At 40.5% G+C, this 24,132-nt stretch overlaps 1 protein-coding gene across 1 annotated transcript in view; it reads right to left on the reverse strand.

The window, feature by feature from the left end:
- Window positions 1–24,132, reverse strand: part of hydin (HYDIN axonemal central pair apparatus protein) — a 183,537-nt gene that overhangs the window by 43,792 nt on the left and 115,613 nt on the right. The window contains 22 exon segments of the mRNA XM_034205940.1: window positions 1,276–1,476; window positions 2,039–2,264; window positions 2,456–2,550; window positions 10,119–10,279; window positions 10,367–10,591; window positions 11,548–11,678; window positions 11,778–12,014; window positions 14,577–14,685; window positions 14,788–14,983; window positions 15,744–15,892; window positions 15,977–16,209; window positions 16,353–16,557; window positions 18,313–18,424; window positions 18,919–19,074; window positions 19,895–19,974; window positions 20,160–20,328; window positions 20,444–20,540; window positions 21,107–21,200; window positions 21,304–21,502; window positions 23,084–23,256; window positions 23,381–23,540; window positions 23,623–23,742. Of these exon segments, the coding sequence (XP_034061831.1) occupies window positions 1,276–1,476; window positions 2,039–2,264; window positions 2,456–2,550; window positions 10,119–10,279; window positions 10,367–10,591; window positions 11,548–11,678; window positions 11,778–12,014; window positions 14,577–14,685; window positions 14,788–14,983; window positions 15,744–15,892; window positions 15,977–16,209; window positions 16,353–16,557; window positions 18,313–18,424; window positions 18,919–19,074; window positions 19,895–19,974; window positions 20,160–20,328; window positions 20,444–20,540; window positions 21,107–21,200; window positions 21,304–21,502; window positions 23,084–23,256; window positions 23,381–23,540; window positions 23,623–23,742 (3,528 nt within the window).

The following is a 24,132-nucleotide window of genomic DNA, read 5'->3' on the forward strand; positions in this document are numbered from 1 at the left end:
GATCGAATGTAAAATTGATCGTATGTAAATAAAGTGTTTTTGCAAAAGTCAAAAAAGTATTTTTCTTCTTCTTCTTCTTCTTCTTCTTCTTCTTCTTCTTCTTCTTCTTCTTCTTCTTCTTCTTCTTCTTCTTCTTCTTCTTCTTCTTCTTACCCATATAAAACATAACTGTAAACAGACATACTTTTTCTTTCAACATTTATTTGAACAGCGGAGGCAAAAGTGACTGCACCCAAAACAATAAACCTGCTAGCTAACTAGCCTAAACTCAGCAACAGAATGTGGGCAACACGTTCTTCTCCACAGCCGCGCGACCTCTGAGTCAGACGTCACTTCCCCCTTTTCTATCCGACGGGTACAGCCGTACAGCCACTCCCCCTGAACCCCGTTTCCCTAATAACCCCCCCCCCCCTCCCCTATGCAAGCCCCTCCCTCTGAACCCAGGGCTCGCTACAATACTGTATACTGTATAGAAAAACGCCTTTACGCTTTGGAGCGTATTTATCCATCTGTAAGCAACTGCCAGCTAGGTCTCTCAGTCACTCACTCCTGATCGTTCACTGCACAGTGACAGCTGCTACGGGCCTGATGTGTGAAATTGAAACTGATAGATGGAACAAAGGTAGCCTATCAAAACGGCCCAGCCCAGCCCAATGGGCCACACTCCGCTGGGCTGGGCTGGGCCGGAACACTTACAAATGTGGGCCGGTAGGATTTAGGCAAAAAAATCCTACCGGCCCACACACAGCACCGGCCCACCGGGGAAACTCCCGGTATTCCCAATGGCCAGTCCGCCCCTGATGTAGTGTCTCTACTGTGACATGTCTCCATGCTTCCAAAAGCTCTTTATTTTTCTCATACTGCCTGTGCTGCAGCACCTCTTTTCACCCTCTGTCTAAAACCAGAGCCCAGTCTGCTCTGATTGGTTACCTGGTCAACTCTGTTGTGATTGGTGAACCGCTTACAGATGCCCCACCCCCCCCCTCCCTATCCTATCACGTACAATGTGTTGGAGTGCTAGCTTATAGAAGCTCAAGTGTTACAAACACTTTTATCCAATGGAGGTTTTTCCGGCCGGTGGGGGGGGGGGGGGGGGGGAGGGGGGAGTGTGTGGGAGAGAAACTCTCTCTGGAGGGAACTTTGGGATATTAGCCTTTGCAGACCATTTCCTTGAACACAAACCTATATAACACACTAGAGGAAAGGTCAAACCTGATCAATCATAATAGAACCCCTTTAGGCCTACATTGATGCTTTCATCTCTCTTTCTCTCACCTCTTCGATGGCACAGAGAAACCAACAGAGTTGAACTCGATGACCCTGATGTTGGGGTCCAGAGGTCCCCTGAATTCAGGGTTCTGTCGTTTCTCGCTGATATAGTCTGAGTCCTCCAGGTCAAAGTGGCAGTGAGGCAACAGGCTGCGGGCATACACTGGGATACAGGGAGCCTCATCTACATCCGGTAGGTTTGGGATACTGAAAGAGAAGAGCAGACATAAAAGAGCAAAAAGTCAGATTAATCATTCTTGTGAAACTATCCAAATCCCCTCATGCCTTTTAACTGTTGTATGGTTCAGTTTGCAGCTCTGACATAGAATATTCATTTATTTTTGGAAAGGAGCAGGCCATTTCATCTCAGATATTCTACACCTGACGTTTCTTTTATATGTTTGTACCTGGTAAATATCCCTAAAGTACTCACCCTTTTTAAGGGTTACTATGGCCGCAAGTAAAAAACAAAATGCTGATTCAACAGGAACTTTCCCTCCATTGCTCTTCTTTAATATTGAGAACATGGGGTTGTTATAAATGTCTTAATAAAGTACTATTTTCTGTCAGACCTCTTTTATAAGGATTGTGAACTGTACCTGTGCTTTTTTATAATTTTGTATTTTCACTGCTTGTGCTTTATTGTCCCTGTCCTCACCTGCACTATGATTACAAAATAAATAAAAGTATAAAATAAATTCCCTTTTTCCCAGTTACGGGATACAACGTGTATTTTTTTTGTCACTACATTTAGAAGTATTTACTGTACCTGCAGATAATCCTGCCCTGAAACTGGGCCACCTCCAGAGGTGAGAAGCGGATGCTGAAACTCTGCATCTCCCCGGGCTCTATGGCCCCGATGCCGGGCTCGACGCTGACGGGAGGAAGCTCAGGATTCCCCGTCAGGAGAGACATGACGCTGGCCAGAGCGCTGGAGGGACGGGCTTCACTTAACATGGCTGACCTGCTGCCTGGTCGGGGGCTCTGGGTCCCATCTGTTATAGAAGACACCGACTAATGTTCACATTTACAGCACACAGTCCCAAACTTCATTCTGGCATGCATTGAAATGTTATTAAGTATGTTCAATTCAATCTTTGAAGATAATGGTACAGCAAACACAGTTTTTGCGGTCATATATAATGTAGACTTCAGAATATACAATAACAAAAAGTATGAGTAGTACCTCTTTGTTCATGGTTTAAAATGTTGTTATTCTGATCCATGATGACTTGCCAGGAGAATTCCAATTTCACAGTGCCGTGATTCACTATCTGTAGTCTGCAGAGACGCACACAAACAAACAACTTAACGTCACATTTGGGATTAGAGATTCAACAATTACTCAACTAATCAATTACTGTTCGGAAAATATATGAATCATCAAGCAATTTTTTATGTAATAAGTGGCTGTTTCTTTTACAATTTAATTGTAACCAGTCAGAAAGATGGGAATACATGCAACATGAGATCTTGTGTGAGTCCATAGTTTATCTTGATTATATATCGTTTCTGACCCCATACGGGAGTGGCATCACCAGACGCTACACTGAAAAACAGGGAAAAGTGGGGTTGTTCAATTTACAAATATGCAGTTGATATATGAGACAGAATGTATTCATGTCTCTCATCAAACATCAATCAATCAATCAATCACGTAGAACTATTTTACTCTTGAGGGATGTATATTCTATAAGTCTCAGTCATGTTAAGAAATAAGAAAAAAGTGATGTTTATCTCTGTAACTCCGCCCACTGAGCACATACGTCAGCAGCTTGCTCTGCAGACGATTACTCAGCTTCTAATTATTATTGACAAATATTGTATTCACAAATCAAAATGGTCGGACTCAAAACTGTACTTTAATCGTTTTGTAATTGAACAATATGACACTTTCATGGACAAGATGAAAAGCAGAACAAATTGCAAAAAATCTTTATTTCAACATGTTGAAGTTTTTTTTTTTTAAACAAAGGGCGGGAGGGTCCACCATCTTTTTTCCCGCATCGGAGGAGTAAGCTGGTTCTGTTCCGGGGAGATCTCTACAAGGTAAAAGTTATTAAAAGTTAATAAATGTCATCAAATGTTTGTCATAGTTAGAGGTTATCACTTTAGACGCATTGTTTGCAAAAAAGTTCACATTTGCCCGTTACACCAAGCAACGGTAATACAGCTGTCAATTTGTAAACATTGTCATTCACTGGTGTTAGCTAGGATGAGGGCCAGGCCCTCCCATTTGACATTCCTGCCCTCCCCTAATAAACACATTTTTCATTATTTATAAAAAAATATTTTTATAAATTTTTTTTTTTATTATAAATAAACTGTGAACTTTTATGCTACGATGTATGTGATGTCAGATAGTAAAAAATAAATAAAAATAGCAGGCTACGTCAAATAAATGCATGTGTCTGTTGTGATTTGTGATTCGTCCACATTTAGACTAATCACAGCGTCACACTCTGTCAACTATTCTGGATTTGTTTATTGTGCATTCTGTAGACTCCCATTTCTGTTTGAATTACAAAATGGACATCAGAAATTGGCTTAAAAGGTCTAAGGATTTATTAAAAACGAAATAGCGATGAAAGAACTGCAGCCGATGGTACTGCCGTTGCAGCAGCACGCCTTAATGTCACAAGCTTGACCTCGGCAAACCCCGGGGCTGAGTTAGCGAGCCCAATCCTTGACTCATCAAGGCGGCCGCCACCAACGCTGTCCTCCGAGGCACAGCTCCTTGTCATCACCACCTGCGTTGCCACACCCGCCAGCATCCTCCTCCTCCTCCTCCTCCTCCTCCTCCTCCTGCTCCTGCTCCTGCTCCTGCTCCTGCTCCTGCTCCTGCTCCTGCTCCTGCTCCTGCTCCTGCTCCTGCTCCTGCTCCTGCTCCTGCTCCTGCTCCTGCTCCTGCTCCGTGCCGGTGCCTCCACTACAGACGCTACCTTGCAGCACATCAACAGGTACTATTGGGCCAGCAACCGCTCAAAGACCAACAGCCCCAGATGATCTTGGGGTTAATAAACCCAATCAGGTGAAACTGGATCGTTATCAGGGAGATTGTTTTCAGGAAAGAAGCGCACTTTTGCCGCTGCATGGTACAACAACAGACCATGGCTTGAAGATTCGTTAAAAGCAGACGCAGCCTTTTGTTTCCCCTGTAGACAGTTTAAAGTAAATACGTCTTCATCTGATGCGGCTTTTACTGTCAAAGGTTTTTGCGACTGGAAACACGCATTACAGACTGATAAAGGACTGCTAAGACATGCCGCATCAAAAGAACACATTTCATGTGAGAGTTTGTGGAGAGAGAGACAGATACGCGAGGAAACAAATAAGGAAATTAGTACTTTGGTTCAGATCAGCTGGCACGGAACCATCATTACGTGTCAGCTGTCGTTGATATTATAGCTTTTTTGGCTGTCAACCAACTCCCTCTCAGAGGTGACCACGATTCACTCCACAGCATGTCCGAGTCAGGCAGTGGGCTCTTCCTATCGCTGTTTGAGTACGCTGCAGTACAAAGATGCAGAGTTGGCCAAACATAATGGAAAGCATTCCCCACACAGCAACACACACCTCTCACGACATGCACAATGCCATAATAGAGCTAACAGCAGTTCATCGTCTCCGTCTCTACTATTTCTCTCGGAGTGCAGCGATGAGGAAGCTGCCATCCTTAACCAGTGTGCCTTGCTCGTGATTTACCAGTGTTTGTGCTGCCACGCACACAATGTTTCAAAAGTGGTTTCTATGTTGCCCTTTATTTGTGTATGTATTTGCGATAAGTGTGCGTCTTTACGCAATGCTGTTGGCCTTGCTGTTTGATATATATTGTGCCGCAGGCCCGCAGCACATGACGGTTTTGGGTGCCCTCCCATGAAAATCATATGCCCTCCCTTTAGATTTGTTCTGGCGCCGGGTCTGCGGCAGTTGCTTGCTTTACAATATTTAAAACAATGAACCTTGCCCAAAGTTAGCTATGCACATTTAGCCGAGTTCAGTGAGGAGGGGGAGGGGGGGGGGGAGTCATAGCCGATGGACGAGCTTGCGGGATGTTCGCAGGGTTGCCAACTCTCACGCATCTGGCGTGTGACACACGCTTTCACTCTCAATCTCACGCTCTCACGCTGCCCAAACTATTCTCACGCCAAAAACAAGATGAACCGGCGATCGTTTTTGGTTGGTTATTTACAATGTTGAGTTGACAGCTGCTCAAGCTGTCGATCCGCTCCCTCCCCGCCCCCACCACTCTTAACAACGTTAACAGACAGCAGAGCAGTGGGAGCCGGTTGGTCAATCCCGACCCGTATTGCGCATGCGCAGATCTAAGATCCAGTAGAAATGATAAAAAAGTAAAAGTCTGCTGCTTATTGTTCTACTAGCAAGTGTTTTATTGCTTGTAAACACCTCTCTTAGCTCAGGATGTGTCCCAGTTGCCTTCAAACATGCCATGGTTAAGCCATTACTTAAAAAGAAAAATCTCGATCCCTCCATTCTCGCAAATTTCAGGCCCATCTCCCAGCTACCCTTTTTATCTAAAGCCCTGGAGCGAGTAGTCTACGCCCAGCTGCAGTCATTTTGAACCACGCATGGTATCCATGAAAAATTTCAGTCTGGCTTTAAACCTATGCATAGCACTGAAACAGCCCTCTTAAGAGTTTTTAATGATCTGTTCTTAGCCACCGACTCAGGCAGCCCAGCTGTCTTGGTGCGGTTAGATTTAACTGCTGCCTTTGACACTGTGGATCATAGTATCCTGTTGTCACGGCTTGAACAGTCCGTAGGTATTACAGGCTCTGCTCTTGCATGGTTCAATGTGCTATATAAATAAAACTTGATTTGATTTGATTTACTAGGCCAAAGAGTATATGAGAGTGAGAGTGTGTTAATTAATATATCTGGCAGTTTGTAGTAAGTCTGTAGATTTGTTTGTGTGTGTGTGTTTCATGTATAGGCCTCTCACGATAATTAATTTTGTTGGATAAATTATTGCGATAAACGATATTGTCGGCACCGTTGTATGACCATTTTAGACCACTGACATAATGATAATAATATAATAATAATTTGAGTACATCCTTTCAAACTGCTAGTCACATCCTCATGTAAATGGCAATTTATCGAGGTTGGAAAAGTTATGGAGTTTATTTTAATTTATCGTACAATAAGTCAATTAATTGCTTATCGCGACAGGCCTACAGTATGCACACAATAAAACAGTGGAAACAAACATGTGTTTGACTTTCATTAGTGAATGAAACGTTGTGCCCTTTATAGTCTGTGTCCAATATTGTGTATTTGTATATATCCTATATATATGCTAATGTCCCGCTACTGACACGGTAGCAGTCATTTAGTGCACATATGTGTAATTAAACCCATGATATCAAAATCTCACTCCAGCCAGGTACCCAAAGTTGGCAACCCTGATGTTCGCGCCGTGGTACTTCTTGTTTTAAATGATTGTTTAATGTCTGCTGAACACATTTTACCGCTTCGGTCCAGCTCCGGATGTCTACTCTTGTGCCGACTTTTAAGGGCGCTGAGGCAGGTCGTACCTTACATTTCTAGGCGACCATCTTTACCCATTTAAGGTGTTGGTTGTTAAAGATATTACAACATTGTCCGTGGGATCCCTTAACAACTGCGTTTATGTCTCGGCTTCGATCCGCTCTATGTGTGTATTGTGTGTGGGGGTGTGACCCGGATAGCGACACTGAATACAAGAGAGTGGAGCAGTGGCGGATATTGATATGGGCAGTTGCCGAGGGCGGCATTTTGACTGGGGGCAGCACAAGCGCCAATTTGCACGAAATGTCTTATAGTGTATTGTTGTTGTTGTTATTGTTGTGGGTGGAAGGGGGCGTGGGGGCCCTTATGACAGCAGGCAGCTGGGATACACACTCAAAGAAGGGTGGGGGTGATCTCAGGTCGCCTCACTATGGATAGAGAGAGGGGGGCGGCGGGTACACTATATCTATCAAATAAACACTTTTGATGTTTATAAAGTAGTACTGCAATTAGTACAATTAATCTCATGCCTCGAAATGCCACCACAATCATTCATATAAATAGTTTTGCCGATATATTTTTTTCCTGGCCTGGGTTGTATGAAACAATAAAGAATTATTTAAAAACCAACTACGGCAAATTGGTATAGTCTTGACCTGTAGTTGACAGTGTTGGGGAGGGGTACGCTATGCATTGATTCTCGGGTCGAAAATGTATACCTACGGTGATGGAGAAAAAAAGGCACAAGGCTTCAGGTGCCCAGTATAGAAAGAAAAGGAAAGAAGACGGATGAAAGGTGCACCGCCCAGGGGCTATATCAGCTAGAACCGCCACTGGAGTGGAGGATATTAATGACCATTTTAGCAGCGGCGCATATACCCTGAATATGAGACCAGAGGACATTGGGATTGTCCTGGAAGGCCAACAGGTACTTACTGATGTGGACAAAATTGCATTAGCTGCTACCATGTTATTTGGACTAATGTATGTAATGAACCTGAACTACCCCCCTAAACTGAAGTGCATGTTCCAAGTTCTCCAGAACATTTTAATGGAGCTAGACGGCAACATGCTCTCCAAGAAAGCCCAAGCGTTTAAAAACAGACTATTTGAGTGAGCTGTTGCCATGGACCATTGTGCACTTTTACAGCATTTATACTGGACTTTCATCGATACAACTGTCTTGCACTTCCTTCGTTCATGCTTTTTGCTGTGTTTATTTGCACATTTCAGAAGTGTGTGTTTTTTTCCTTGGGTCATGTGTTTCAGAATGTACCACTTGCATCAAATTGCGATGTCAGATTTGCAGAAGTGTCTTTATCTAATTATGCTACTTCAAAATGTCAGTTTTTCCCCCACATTAGACTGTTGGGGTGTTTTCATTTGTAATACTTTCTTTACTGCATATGTGATGAGAAACCAGGCCATTATTATACTTTAATGTATTTTTACAAAGCAATGCCATTACTTTCTTGTATTAAAGTGCCCTTTCATATTAGGAGATTACTATTTAAATAATGGATTTGCAAGAACATTTCCTTTTTTCTGCTAGGATTTGGCATTTTTTGTTAATTGTTTACTATGAAATATAATGGTTACAAAAATAAGCATTTTTTGCCATTTGGCACAATAAACCTTTATTTTTGTCGGGAGAATAGTTTCCTTTAAGCTTCCTTGCTGTGTTCTAACACAATAATGTATGTATACATGCATCACACACGTTTTTTATTTATTCTATTTCTTTATTTTCAATGTATTTGTTAATTCTCATGGCAGAGTTTAGGCTGCATGATGGAAAAAACAAAAGCTCATCTGGATGTGTAGTTGGTTAATTTAAGAATACATGAATGTTGTTCAAAGAAATGTGTTTGTCTTTATTGACTATTTAAAAAAAAATGTTATGATAAATGCTGTAGATAAGAGATTAGGATGGGTCCTGTAGAAGAATGTACGAAATGCCTCTATTTACATCAAATAAATAATCTTATGTTTACCTTGAGCAGGCTAGGTAGATTAAACAGAAAACTATAGCATGTAGTTTAAACAAAACATTAGTGTGGCTTTAACAGGTACAAATGAAAAGTACACATGATTTGAATATGTGCAACCAATGTACATATATTTTTTCATGTAAATCCAACAGACTTTTTCCAGTGGAGCTTAAATAAAGAAATCATGTTGCTTTAACAGGTACAAATTAAATAGACTGAGCATATTAAAAGCCTAAAATGAACATTAAAAAGTCATGTTGGTTAAACATAGGGTAAATGAATATACCTAATATTAAAGGAAATATTCAAATGAACATAAACATTTCATGTTTCTTTGATTTAAAATAGTTGTGTGTCTTTAACATAATGTTTTGAATATGTGTAACCAACAGCCTTTTTTTCAGTGTATGTTGACGTTAACTGCACATAAAAAGCATGCCCTCGTGGGGTTTCACTCATGTGATTGGCTGCAAATGAGGGAGACATATAATTGGCTACGGATGTTTTCCTGTTCAAACTAACTTTGTGAAGCGAGCAACATCAGGGGAGTCTCACAAAACCCACACGAATGGGTTCACAACATGAAAAAAGGGTTAGATACAAATTGCAAACACTTTTAAATAAATATGGTTGATTTATATTACATTGATACAAATCAATAAATATTTATGTGTGGATCTATAATATTTATGACATTTATTTCTATATGTGGATTATTTTTTAATTTGTATAAAACGATAATTATTTGTGCATTGAAAGATATTTTGTGGATAGAGACATTTAAACAGGGTATATGCAGGAATCCTGAAGTCAAATGTAATACCTTTTAAGACCTTTTTTAAGACCCTTTCCCTTTTCATCGCCACTTGGAGTTTTAACCAGATACATTGGCGACACACTTTACCTCACATTTACTATACAGTATTGATTGTCCTTCCTCCTTATCTTCTAACCATTTGGACGCAAACTTGCATTTCCCCAAAACGATGTTGTTTAACAACCGGCGTAAACGGACCTTCGCGCGCTATCAGTGAGCGTGCGATGTCCTGTTCAGATGACGTCCAATCCAACGGGATGCCATAAATAAACTACACAGAATCACACTGCACACCTACGCAATGATTACATTCAGGCAAACTTTAGAATACAACCTCTTTGGAGAATTTATATACTTATTGAAAACAAGCTACAAAATGTAATACCTTGGAAAATGCCGTTTAATACTTTTTAATAGTCTTAGTTTTCCCTAAACTGATTTATCAACTTTTAATACTTTTTAAGACCCCGCGGACACCCTGTTAAATGTGTATTCATACACCTCTGTTTCCCCCCCACAGCTTGACTTACTGGTGGAGCCTGGTTTGGTACAGCTTGGTGTCTTTGAAGTCGATGGTGTCGGCGTTGCAGCTGAACTTCACATAGTCACAAACTGCGCTGATACGTAATTCCAACTCCAACTGGGACCCCTCCACTACAGAGCAGCAGGGCTCAGGATCTGTCTTTTTCACCTGCGGGCAATAATATGCATGTTTTCTCAACTACAGTATAAATGTGAACATTCTCTTCAACATCTCTTTTACAATCAGCATATTGACCTTATTCTTCCCAGTCTGCTGGGGAGATGCTGAAGCCGGCCTGGAAGAACTTAGCCACTGCACCGTCCTCTGTCGGTCGTCCCAGTCAGCCACCTGCTCTAGCGGCTGCTGGAACTCCACCTGACTAACCTTGCATCTCATTGGCTGGCTGGTCAGAGTCACTGGCTGATTGGAGCAAAAGGTGACCACCACTTCCTTAGAACAACCAGCATGCAGGTGTCCAACCTGTAAGAAGAAGCGGATTGATTTTGATCACATGCAGCGAGGTGTTATCTTAAATCGAATGCAACGTTATCACTGGTACCATCAAAGTTGGCAGATTAAGTATAACAGATTTGCTGATGACATAGACCTCGTAGCCGGATCCAGGGAGGATGTAGCGCAGTACCAATTGTATGGAGACAGCATGGACATTATAGTATGTATATATGGAGATTGGCTATTGCTACCAATCAGCTATGGAAACTATATAAAATAAGGGGGACTTCTGTGGCTCAGGTGTATAGTGCGCTTATCTGCAAATCAGGTTAATTGTTTGGAAAAAAGTACCAAACACTTAAGCTCGGCTGACATATCAAATGCCGTACACTGAACAAAAAACTCTGTGAAACAGGAGATATAAAGACTGGCAGGGTTTTTTGAATCGCTGATGGAAACTGCTAGACGGCGAAACTTACAGTGGTTTTTCGTCATGGAGACTGGAGTGTGTGTGGAGGTGGACATAACAGTAACAGTTTTTATGCAAAAATTAACAAGACCTTGTGAGTGTGCGTGAGAGAGACAGAGGGAGGAAGAAAGAGAGCACATTTGTGTGCAAGTCTTGCGTCTGAACGAAGCAAATATGTGTAAAATAATTTCGGGGCTCTCATACAGAAGATCTTGTAACTTTTTTTTTACATTGCCCTCGCCCACTCCGAAAAAGGATGTAGATTATTGGCTTCCTCACGCCACTAGTTACATTTAACAAGAACGGCTCCGTAGCCAAGAGCATCATGCATGGTGCAGTTGAAGTAAAAAAAAGTGCAGGAAGGACAATAAAAGAATGGCGGACAGACATAAAGAGGTACACGGGGAAAGCCGTGGTGGAATGAATGAGATTGGCAGAAGATCGGGATGTTTCCCCTCCTGTGGATTCAAACCGACTCCTGTACACAGCTGGATTCCTTCCTTCAATGCTTTACCTGTGGTGAAAAGCAGATGTGCGATCCTGCAGGAGGCCACTCGAACCTCACTGCCTGGCTGCTGTGGTTGCTCATGGTGAAGCTCTCTTGGTAGGGACTATCTACATGGCAGTCACCAAAATGCATAATACCTGTGGGAGAGAAATAGACTTGGTAAAAAAATGTGGGATAAGGGACTAGCTTCAATGCTAATAAATCACTTTTTCTCTCATCCTCCTTTCTTCTCTTACCTCCCTCATCATCTTCCTCTATTTCCTGCGATAACCTGCTGATGTTGTCAAGAGAGATGATTTCCTGGTAAGCTTCTCCAGTTATTTGTATTGTGGTATTGCTGTACTTGTTGTCCTCCACATGCAGTGACATCTTGGCCTTGACGATTAGGGGCTTGTCGGAGCAGAAGCCGACTTCAAACTCTGCCTGCTCTCTAACATTAAGCCTCAGGGTGGTTCTGTGCACCAGCTGATGCTCTGTGGAGGGGAAAGAAGTGTCACCAGTGAGAAATATTGCGATGACCGCCTGTAGCATGGGAGAGAAGTCTACATGTACAGTACTGTACAATATGTAGAGCTAAAAAAACACGAGTTTTAGCGCAAGAAGAAAAGTACCGATGTATATTATCAGGAGGAACAAATGGAGTCATACTGTATGTACGTTTATTTTTATCTTGTTATAATGATTGTAAACCCAATTATTACATCACTTACAGTACTTGTTTTCAGTAGTTTTATTATCAAATGTAATGTTGATGTTTTGTACACCTGCTGCAGTGTTGGTGGAGAATTATTAATGAATTAACATCAAAATGTGACAAACGACACATTGCACCAAACCTCATTGCTTAGGGGTTGGCGTGATCCTGTTTGTCAATGCAATGCACACAACAATGTTTTAAAATCATGAACACATACAACACGGTGGCTTCCTTTAGAGCAATGTATTAGTATAATTAATGTACTATATATTATTGTTAGCACTTACAAGGAAGACACATTAGTGTAATGGAAAAATGATACCTCTGGTTGTGCTAAAGTGTTTTTGATGCAACTGTCCATTAATATTATAGGAATGCAATGCCACACAGGGGAATACTCTTATAGGTGAATGCAATCAAAATGCTATGTCAGTGGACTGAAGAAGGACATAGCAACACTAGACATACTGTAGGTATTAATAGCTTTAAATATCTCCTAGTGCACTCCTAGTGAAAAAGTGTTGCTTGTTTGTTGGTGATAAAGCTTATACTGCTGGCTCGTGCTTGTCTTGACCAACCTTTAATTATGCTGCTGTAAACTTATACTGTCGGGGTACCTACACTTTTCAGCTTTTATTTTTCACATCTCATCTCCTAATTCTCTTTCTCTTGTCTTTATGCACTCATGTCCTCTCTATGGCTTGGCACCACGTACCATAAATACATGTTACTTACTCAGCATCTGCCGTCATTCGATACTGAGCGATATAAATAGAATTTAAATAGAGTGGTTGTTTGTTGTACTGGACAATTGTATGCCGTATTATTAATAAAATGTGGTGGGAGTATATACAAAATGTATTCAATATAATGCTTAATTTTAAAACTAGACATTAGTGTTAATTTCGTTGACTAAAACTATGACGAAATATGTTCGTCAACGACCTTTTTTTCCATGACTAAAACGAGACGATGACAAGACGGCACTGACGGCAGTAAACAATAACTGTAAAGAAATCAACATGCAATATCGTTGACGAAAAGTGACGAGACGAAAATGTAGTTTACTAAATAAAAACTATGCCAAAATCTCTTTACTTTTGTTGACGAAAAATTACCAAAGATAACGTAACATCTCTGATAGTCAGTTTTTCTCCCAGCAGTTCCATTTACCCCCCCCCCCCCCAACAGTGAGTGACGAGTTGTGTACAGACTCGACGGGTAATAATGGATTATGACGGACATGTTACGACCCTGTCTGTCAAAATGACTGACAACGAAAAAGTATAACGCCACCACTGCTCGGGAGAAAGAAACAATGTGATATTTGGGCCCATTTTCGTTACAATGAGGCGGAGAAAAAAAGCGAATGCATTGTTTTATCAGAAGGGAAGCAATGTGGCCATAACACAGCTGGTAAAAACACCACAAACCTGACCAGATACTCTCTGCAAAGCTGCATTCTTAATCATTCAACCTGTGTTTTTCATCAAATAAGGACAAGATATAATCTTATTGTGAAATACGTTTGACTAAAATGACAAATGATTGGTTTTGGCTAGACTAGTTTGACTGAAATGTTCTATATAATCTGATGACTAAAAAAGACTCAACAGTTTTCATTGACAAAAAGTAGACTAAAATAATTAGTTTTCTTTGACTAAAATAAGACTAAAATGCTCAGACTTTTAGTCGACTAAAACTTGACTAAATAAAAACAGGATTAAGGTGAATAAATATGACTAAAATTAAATAGGAAATTTAACACAGGACTAAGACTAAAACTAAATTAAAAAATAGCTGACGAAATTAACACTACTAGACATTGAGTGTATTGTAAAAATAAGGCTTAGAGATCAGCCAGAAATAGAGAGGCCTTCTAGGGAAGAAACAGACCCTGAGTTTCTATAAATAATCAAATCAGGAGACAGTTGGTCCATCTATGGGAACCTCTTTAAGTTTCAGAAATAACCGGAGTAGTGAACTGAGGGTCTGTGGAGTCAGCAAAAAAGGCAATGCAATACTGAACAAGACACCATTAGAAGGTGCTAGCTAAAGCTATTTTGAGGGGAAATTGGGGAAGGAATTCCCTCCCCCAAAATTTCAACCAATGGGACATGAGTTTGTAGAGTATAAGAGTGCATTACAACGACAGACTGGTTCCATTGCACAGCGCTCTGGATTTATTTTGAAGACTCGGCTCATAAGTGTTTGAGTTAAAGTGCTTGTGAGGTGGTCATGATTTTCTCAACTGGCTCGGTGCAATACATTTTCCTCCAACAGTCTCTGTTGTGCACATTTCTGACTGTTAGAGGAGTTTTACACATTAGGGTTGTACCTGACTTGGTAGTGCCTTCAATCTGTGAGGAGTAGATGGAGCTGCAAGTGTTGCCAGGAGCAGCTTTGAGGGTGAACACTCCATGTTTATCCAGCATGTCAATCTGTACCTACATAACACACAGAGCAACAAAGCACCTTTAGCGACGAAAATCCGCCCTTATGTCATGATTGAATCTATAATAAAATAAAAGGAATAGGCCTTTTCCCACCTGTGCTGGAACATTTCCGTCATTGAGCAGCACCAGGGGCCGGGTATGTCGCCGCCCTGCTGATACTCGTGTGAACTGCAGCCTCGGGCTCCCTCTGCTAGTCCTTAGAGCCGGACGCACCACACACACACTGGGCATATTGCCCTCTCCCATTAGGTCAAACTCCAGCACCTTGCTCTTGACTGTAGGTGTCATTCTGGATCCAAAAGACAAAATTAATGGGTGGGCAAATTTCCAGATTTCTTAGTGGATGTTTCAGACTATACTTAACATCTGAGATTTAACAGCTTGATTAGTATCGTGTTATTAAATAGTGTTTAATATAATGGTACAAGTACATTATGACTATGTACTGTAGCATTTACAAGCCCCTAGGAAGTAGGGCGGTGTTAAAGCAACTATTTCAAGTGGCCGAATGTTAATACTACAACTTCAGTGTCAGTCTGTGACGCCATTTCACCCCCAAAAATATGTTTTACCATTGACTTAAATTGGAAAAATCTCTACATTCAGAGGTGATATTCAAACAACTATACAGGAAACAAATAGACCATATAGTCATAAAAGACATATCATTTACATACTCTCTTTTCAAGACCGGGAAATGTGTCAAATGCTATACTTTCCAGACTATGTATAATGTAGGAACCCTGGCTGTGGTCAGCAATGCAATTCTAACAGCATAGAGGCACCGTTCTTTACTATTTGACAGCTTTTTGTATATTATTATTTGTTTGTCTGTCTGTTTTTCCTCTGTGTGTCATTTTAGTAGCTCCGGTTTGTAGCAATATTTCAAATGTTGCTTTTTTAAATTGTCTTTCACAGTGAATTTTAGAATTATTACTTTTGATGACCTCTGATGTAACAACTGTATGCTATTGCAAAACCCAATAAACAAAGTTGAATAAAGAACAAATAGCAAAGAGAAGAAACATACACAGTTGTAACTCATGTACCTGCTGGTTACGTCCATCGTGGCCTCGAACACAGCACTGTAGAGCTGCATGGCCTGAGGTGTGAAGGTGACCACGGCGAACACGTGAGACTGTTCAGGAATGCTCAGTGTCGTAGCAGACAAATCAAAAACATCTGCTCCACGAGACGGCTGTGAGGAAATACAACGTATGTTTGACATACTAACAACCATCTTCCACAATCATGTAAAGTGCATTTATCCACAATGCCTTACCTTAGCGCCAACATATTTGATGGCCAAGCTGAGCGCACAGGGCACCTTGCTGTTGTTGGTGAGTTTGAAGCGGGCCTTGGCAGTGCGCCCGACCAGGACTTTGTTGAAAACAAACTTGTTCTCGTCCTGGACGTAAATTCCTTCAGCATTGCAGAACTGCTTTGAGGAGAGCTGACTGCTGTTGTTACACAGATGGTGCTCCTCAAAGATGGAAGCCATGTCCAACGATATACCTGGGAAACAAACAAAAAAGGACAAAAGAGAGTCAGATTAGTCAAAGGAAAAGCACTTGGTGAAGATGATAAAGCACTTGTATCCATAATGTAGCACTTTTTCATTTTGTACATTCTTAATACTATGTTCACAGAGCTCTCACCTGGCTTGCAGACCTCAGCCAGCAGTTTGTAAGGAATGCCATCAGGGTGGTCTAAGGGGTCACGGTCACTGATGTCAATAAGCAAACCCTGGTTCCAGCTGCCAAGCTGATCAGAAACACATTCCACTGTCACCACCTGCTGAGACCCTGGATGCAAGCTGCCATTACAGGGGGACACAGAGAACAACCCCATGGTGAAGCGATTCTAGAGGGACACAAAATCAGGAAGGTACAGATCAGAGTACTGGGAGAACACTGACATAATCATTAACATTGATGGAAGGTGTCTGCTTTGTCATACGTTTCTGTTGCTCTGCTATTTGAACATGAACATTGCATAAAAGAACATAACCAGTTGTATTATATTCTGAATAAACATTGCTAACCTGAACCTCCAAACCGTTGTTAGCATCAGAGCACTCTTTTTTTTGTATTTATCTATCATAGAATTTGTATTATTTTGACAGGTTACATTAACAGCGGCCTAATAGCAAATGTGTTAGACAAGTTAGAATGATACTGTAAAAAATGTTTCCCTACTCCTATATAAGAAGTAGACATAGTCAATATCATGTCATCTGTTGATGGGGACTGCAGCACAATGAGACACTGAATAAGGTAAGTATAACAAATGACATGCTGTCATGAAGAAGACTTGAAACTAGCAGTTGAGACAATAAGCCCATGTTTACAAGTTTCCTAAAGTAATACATGAAGTGAGAAGTAGTTTAACTTTCGGATAGACTTTATATAAAACCATACTTATGTTGCTGCTCACTAGAAAGAAGGCAGGTTTGAAGCCATTACACATTAGCTTCACTTTTCAGAACCCGAGTTTGACATCTGGTTTTACTTTAGTAAATGTGTAAAGAACAGCATAGAAGCTAACACTATGTGTGATCAATCAATACAAAATATCATTATGACTGTTCATGGTTTTGTTTTGTTTGTTTGATTCATTTCAAAATGCATGGCCAATCTAGATAGGAATAGGGTCAAGTGATAAAATAATCTTTTTTGTGAAATTTGCTGTACATATATACATATAATATATCTTGAGAAAAAAATCCCAAATATGTAGGAAAGATGGTAAGGACTTTTCCATGAGCCTAGGGCGCATTCACACCTGCCTTGTATAGTCCGGTTGAATCGAACCCTGGTGCGTTTAGCCGCTTGGTGCGGTTCATTTGGGTCGGTGTGAACACAGTCCGAGACCTCTTAAGTGAACTAAACAACCGGACTCTGGTCCGCTAAAATAGGTGGTCTCGGAACGCTCGCTTGCGAACTCTGGAGCGGTTCATTGCTGGTGTGAACGCAGTCCGCACCAAAACATAGGAAGCGTAGTATTTACGTGTCACAAGAACGCGGGTGTCTTCATTTATTTAGTGAAAGAGTGAAGCACATGAAGTGTTGAACAGTGTCGTGTAAAGTAAAAACAACTATCAAACTAAAAACTATACATAAAAGTCAGAGCCACCAGCCGTCGGTGAAACCCCCTCCTTACTGCAGAACGTCTCTAATTATATGTGTTATAATGTTTTGTATCGCACGTTGTCTGATTATATAATCATATGCGCCATTGCTGTTGATATGCTCTCCAGATTAACAACAGCATGAAAATAACCTGCGGAGGCTCCATGGCGGAGGCTCCGGTAGAAATTGCCGGGATTTGCGTTTTTACCCCCTTAATGTCTGACCAATTGTTGAACAGCATTTCCGAGCACATGACTTGTGTTTAAAGTTTATAGTCCGTTTGAATTTTGCCCATGTGAACGCAAACCGAACCTTCTGAAAAATGAAACAATGTAACAAACTGTCATCTGGTGCGCACCAGAGAAGCGGACTATTAGGTGTGAATGCACTAACATTTAGAAAGAAATAAAGAGGACAGTCCAACAAAACAAAACCTGCATAAATAAACAGGCACTTTCATTGTTATCATTTACTTGTGATTTCTCACCTGTGTAATACTCAAGTCTCTCTGAATGGATTCACGTCTCACTTTGCTAGTGGCACCAGTGGCACCAGTGGCACCAGTGGCTCTCTCTGATTGGCTCTTCTTAGCGGGACCCCTGAGATAAGTACACAGGGACACAAACCATCATTTATTTTGAACATCATTAGGAAAATTATATTGGAAAAGGACTATGAGAGATTTTAGACATTCTGTCATCCTTCCTTCTCAGTGGGTGAATAGGCAACTTTGAATGTGTTTCACCTCCACAACGTTTGACTTCATAGCACATTCCCTCCAGTCAAGGCAATGGAACATTTGCATGGATTGGCAACACAATAATGCTTCAATTAAACTTTTGTACATTTGTAAGGTGTATTAAACTCCAATATCAGATTTGTCACAAACAGATGGTTCAATTTGTTCGTACCTCATCAATAAACACTGAGCACCTGCACTGAGCTACTACTTTTACAATTGGGTTACTTTGAAATGTGGCATTTGAGAGCACATCTTCAGAAAATACAGTTCCATTCCAATTGAGTTTTTCTGAAATAGTGTTAACCCTTGCGCCTCTGTGTACATGTTTCTGTGTTCGTTGTCTCGTCCTACCCTTGCTTTCCCGGTGAGGTGGCGTCTGTGATCAAGCGGCATACACTGTAACGGGTCTCAAAGGTTCCGTTGTTCTCAATGGTGAAGCTCTCAGTTTTCTTGTAGCCGTAGACCAGAGGACCAAAGTTGATGTCACAGGCAGGTGTGATCTTGTACCTAAAAACCCACACAATCATTTATAATGTGTGTTTCGGCTTAGAAATAATCACCCTTGCAGACACAATGTAGGGCAACAAATGTACTAACTGACATCAAAACTGATATCATATTGGGGCCTTTTATTTAGAAAACATTATTACACAGCGATAAACTTTCAAAATAAAAGTTGTACATTTACAAGAAGAACATCTGAATTTCTCTTTCTAACTGACATTGTTCGAAGTGCTATAAGAAGACATTGCATATCTCTAAATATTTACAGTAAACATGTTTGAGCTTGTGTTTGTATGCAGTCACAGGTGTTCCCATACATTTGTGACTTTAATCTTTCCTTCTTTTCAATAGAAATTCTAAAATATTTTCCTCGCAAATTATTATAAATCGTATGCCTTGATAATTTCAGTTAATTTGTTAATTTGTTTGTTCTTATACATTTGTTAGTTTTTTGTTTTTGTTTTATAAAAGTCACCTTTTTAATAAAACATAATATCAGAATAATTTGTTCTAGTCAATGCAGTCTTTTGTCTGACTTGCTTACAATACTAAGAACAATTCATTACTAATAAATACAGCTCTGGAAAAAATAAAGAGACCACTGAAGCATTATCAGCTGGTTTTAATATGTATAGGTATGTGTTTGAGTACAATTATTTTATTATATAAACTACTGACAACATTTCTCTGTGTTGGAATTCAACAGACACTGGAATGGAATGGCTGCCATACAGGTAGATTCAGATTCAAGAACAAATTGGAGTGGTCTCTAAAAATAAATCCAGAGATGTATTACTCAAAATAGAATGAATAAAGCCTTTACCTGGAGAAGACCGACTTGACTGAAATGTTGATGGTTAGTGTGGCGACGACTTCTCCATTCCCAATGTTGGGTTCAATCAACTGTAGAAGAAGAAACACAAATCTGAGCATGAGTGAGAGACAGGAAATTGGGCACAACCCTTTTATCTTGTACTAAAATTGTAAGGCTGTGTTCCAAAGAAAGCTATGTTACAAGATCATGCTTCAATGTGCAAAGTTAACCTTCCACATCTGTAATGGTTAAGACTTCTTATTAAAGCTCTGACCTGGCAGAGCAGGATAGGCTGCTCTATCATTGAGATTTCTGTATTGGCTTTGCAGAGGATCTGCACTGTGGTGGGCTTCTCGTGGGGCATTAGAGTACCACTCGGAGGGGACAACGTGAAAATAGATTCCAGGTTTGGCTGGGGTGGGTCAGTCTGCTGAAGTGTTAACCTTGTGGAAAAAGAAGAATGCAAATAAACAACTTTACTAGTTTCATGGTGAGGTGACATGTAGTAATATGAAACTGGGACTGATCATACACATTTAAGTAGCACATTATACTGACTTGTAGGCTGTTTCATATTTCCCTTGGTTTTTCAACCTGAGAGACTGTTTGCCCTCTTCAAAAACTTTGATGGTTCCAAAGTCAAGACAGCCATCTGCTACAGAAACAAAAGCAGTAGTCTAGTTTTAACATTATACTTTAAAAGGATTGACTAAACCATAAAAGTGGGTAATGTAGATGCATTCTGTTAAAATTGTTTAAATGGTAAGGAGTCCGCTTGTTCTTGCTCGTTTACATTGAAATGAAAACAATGTATTGAGCTGTGATGTACTACTGTAGATAGTTTTAATCTAGGATCCTGAGATCGACTGCTTTTGTCTTCAAGCCTCATATCTGGGGATTTACAGTATTTTCAAAATGTTGAGGAAACATCACTTTCAGTCTTTTGATTATACCTCCCCATTTATTGAGTTTCTGTGACATTATGAGTGAGGTAAGTTTTGTCAGCTTTAGTAAAGTGTGTGTGTTAGCATGTGAATGCGCATGTAAGCAAGCTATCATAAAAAACACTGCAGAGGTAAGCGTCATTACCATTTTGTGTCATATCATTGTATACATATTGTTTGTTCTGCTATCTTTATACCCTAACCCTAATGTATCATATCAAGAAAGCACATATTAAGTTTGACCTGTACATGAAATGTAAGTTCTTCCAGTTTGTACCTGGTATGATTTCCAGAGCGACATCGTAGGCTTCAGCTGTGACCTGTATGTTTTCTGTTTGTACAACGCCTAAAATCTTCTCCACATCTGATACCTGAAACAAAACAGACAGAGCATCTTTGACATTTGAAGGTGCTTTCCTAAATTGCAAATTGAGTGTAGTTTAATTCCATACTGTATTACAAAATGAAGACTACCTCCAAACGTAGGATCTTCTTTATGTGGAGTGGCTTTTTGGCCCTGAAGTGCAAGCTCAGGAGGAAAGAGGAGTTAGCTGAGATGACGCCTTGATCCTGTGGCACACTGAACTCATCTCCCAACTCGTCCACACCCTGCAGCTTCCAAGACACCGGCAGGGCCGTCTTATTATGCAGCGTCACACTACAGCTGTTACGCCTTGAGAGAAGGGTGGAAGAAGGTTGGTTGACAGAAAGAAAAGGGACAGAGGGATAAACAGGTCAGTCTAAGAATTATGCTGTGTCCCAATTCAGATACTTTTTTAGTACACTGCCATGTCGTGCACTGTTAACATTTATGAAGTGCATACATTTGTAATGTATAGTATCATTGACTAAAAAAAAACTATAGCTAGCTAGCTGTCAACAAACTTCCCCAGGAAGAGCGCCGGCCATTGAAGCACATTTCCGTAGTGACCAAACGGTGGTACTACACTTACACTTAGTCCGTGATGTCATTTGGGCCCAAACATATATATTGGAAAAGAGACACCTCTAAATCAGTGTATCATTTTGTAGTTAAATAAACAACCCAGTATGAACACTTGTATAGCCCTTATTTGGTTTAAAAGTTGTAAAATTAGCTAAAAGCCAAATTCTGAGTTCTTTCTCTCTCCATGCATTAGACTGAGCCAAGAGTGTGATCTTGGAGGTGGGGCTCAATTGCACATGCTCTAAGGGCCCAGATACGGGTACTTTTTTTAATCAACAATTGCTCCATTTTGGTTTCATGCACCACTGAGCATCTCTTATAGGACTGAAGGTGTTAAAAATAGGAGTCGTGGACCCTATCAGAAAAGAGAAAAACGAAGAATAGGGCAAGACAATTGTGTAAAGAGCAAAGGATCATATAAATGATATATTACAATTGTGCACATGGTTTAGGTGTCGGGGACCCTAAGAAGTGTTAAAAATATAGGAGTCGGGGACCCTATCGAAGTGTTACAAATATAGGAGTCGGGGACCCTATCGGAAAGGGGAAAAACGAAGAATAGGGCAAGAAATAAGTGTAAAGAGCAAAGGATCATATCTTAAACTGCACTGTAACTTTTATTCATGTATTTTTTCTTTTTTACTGTTTACTGTATTGTATTATCTTTGTTTTTTAATGACTGTTTTTAAATGACATTTTTTTTTAAAGCACTTTGCATTGCCTTGTGTTGAAAGGTGCTATATAAATAAACTTGCCATGCCTTGCCTTGCCTTGAAGGGGACCAATCCTTATGTAGTTTCCATTTATCTTTTACATTCATGCTCAAAGTGCATTATGCCATATTCTATAACACATAGGTGTGAGCAAGCTCTCTGATTGGTCAATAGGCGTGTTTGATTCCACGATCAAAGAACGGTCAAATAGAACGTGCCTTTTCACAACAAGTCAGTATCCCTCCGCGTCTGAGAAAAACGGTATACCCTTGGCCTGAAAAGCAAACTCCAGTACAGGCGTACGGACCTCGGCGCAAGCGCCTCGGCCCTGCCGCAGTACTGTCGTACCAATAATGACGTTAAAGAACGGCCTCTCGTGTATGATTGCTTAATTGCATACTGGGAGGCAATCATGCACAGAATAGCCAATGTATGTACAGAAGTATGCGTTTTGAGGTTGTTTTAGTTAATGTATTGACTTTATCATTCTGCTTCTGTCTTTGGACTGGTATCGCATGTCCTTTGTGAAAAATACTTGTCAAGCTATTTTAGAAGAACACTGTGGAATCCATCCCTGAATTCTATATGTTGTTACCTGTGCAGCATAGTCCTGTTACAGTGCAAATGCTTGCTTTCCAGCTCCAGCTCTGGCCGCACGCCCCAGCAGGAGATGTTGATGATGACAGGCTCTGGATTGTCTTTGATTTGGCAAATTATACTGTCCTTCATTTGTCCAATGTTTGTTGGGTAGGCCCACACTGTCAATTCCTAGCAAGAAAAAAGTAACATTTCCACAGGAACATTTAATTAATTAACAACAAAATACTCTCAATCTGACTCCTTATGCTTTTTTTGGTAACACATTATCACTCAGGTAAGATCTGTGGGGTACCTGTTTCTGGTCAGGTTTCAGAGTCATTTTCGGGGGGTGCAGCAGATATGTGGCAGCCTGGGTGTCGTGCTGGAAATTGAACTGGACCTCAGCCTCCAGGCCTGAAGTGTTTTGAATCACTAGTCTCTCTGTGTTCTCAGGGTACCTACTTTCCTTGTATCTACACAAACAGAGACACATTTCAATATGTTAGCATCAATTAAAAGACGGATTCAAACACTAAGCCATTCACTACCACTCACCTGTCTCTGGTCTTTCCACAGAGTAACGGTCCAAACTCAAAGTACCCAGGTTTGATTGCGTAAGTCTTTTCGAGCCCCTTTTCCATTTGTGATACCTTCTTACTGAAAGCAAAAAGAGTCCTGGGGAAAGCATAGATGATAACTGTGAGTTCTTGCAGTCAACAATAACTTGAGTTTTTTTTAACTGTATTGTAATTTATTTATCAAAGAAGTAATGTTTTTCGGGTAGGTTTTCTGTTTTTATTTTTTACTGAAAAACTACTGGTCCAATGTTCATGTACCCTGTGTTAGGCCGCAAGGTGAACCTCGAAAAGTCCTTTAGAAAAGAAATCCCGCTCCACAGAAGTGGAACTACATAATCTTTAGTTCATAAAAAAGAACGAGTCATGCTTATCCACCAAAGAAAAGTTCGTCGCTAAAATTCCTGTCAATTCTTCTAGGCACGTAATTATTGGCTGAACTAGTCCCTTCAAAGCGTAATAATATATTGGTCAAAAGTAGTGCCACGGT

The sequence above is a fragment of the Gymnodraco acuticeps genome, unplaced genomic scaffold (genome assembly GCF_902827175.1).
Source record: "Gymnodraco acuticeps unplaced genomic scaffold, fGymAcu1.1, whole genome shotgun sequence".
Classification (NCBI taxonomy): Eukaryota; Metazoa; Chordata; class Actinopteri; order Perciformes; family Bathydraconidae; genus Gymnodraco; species Gymnodraco acuticeps.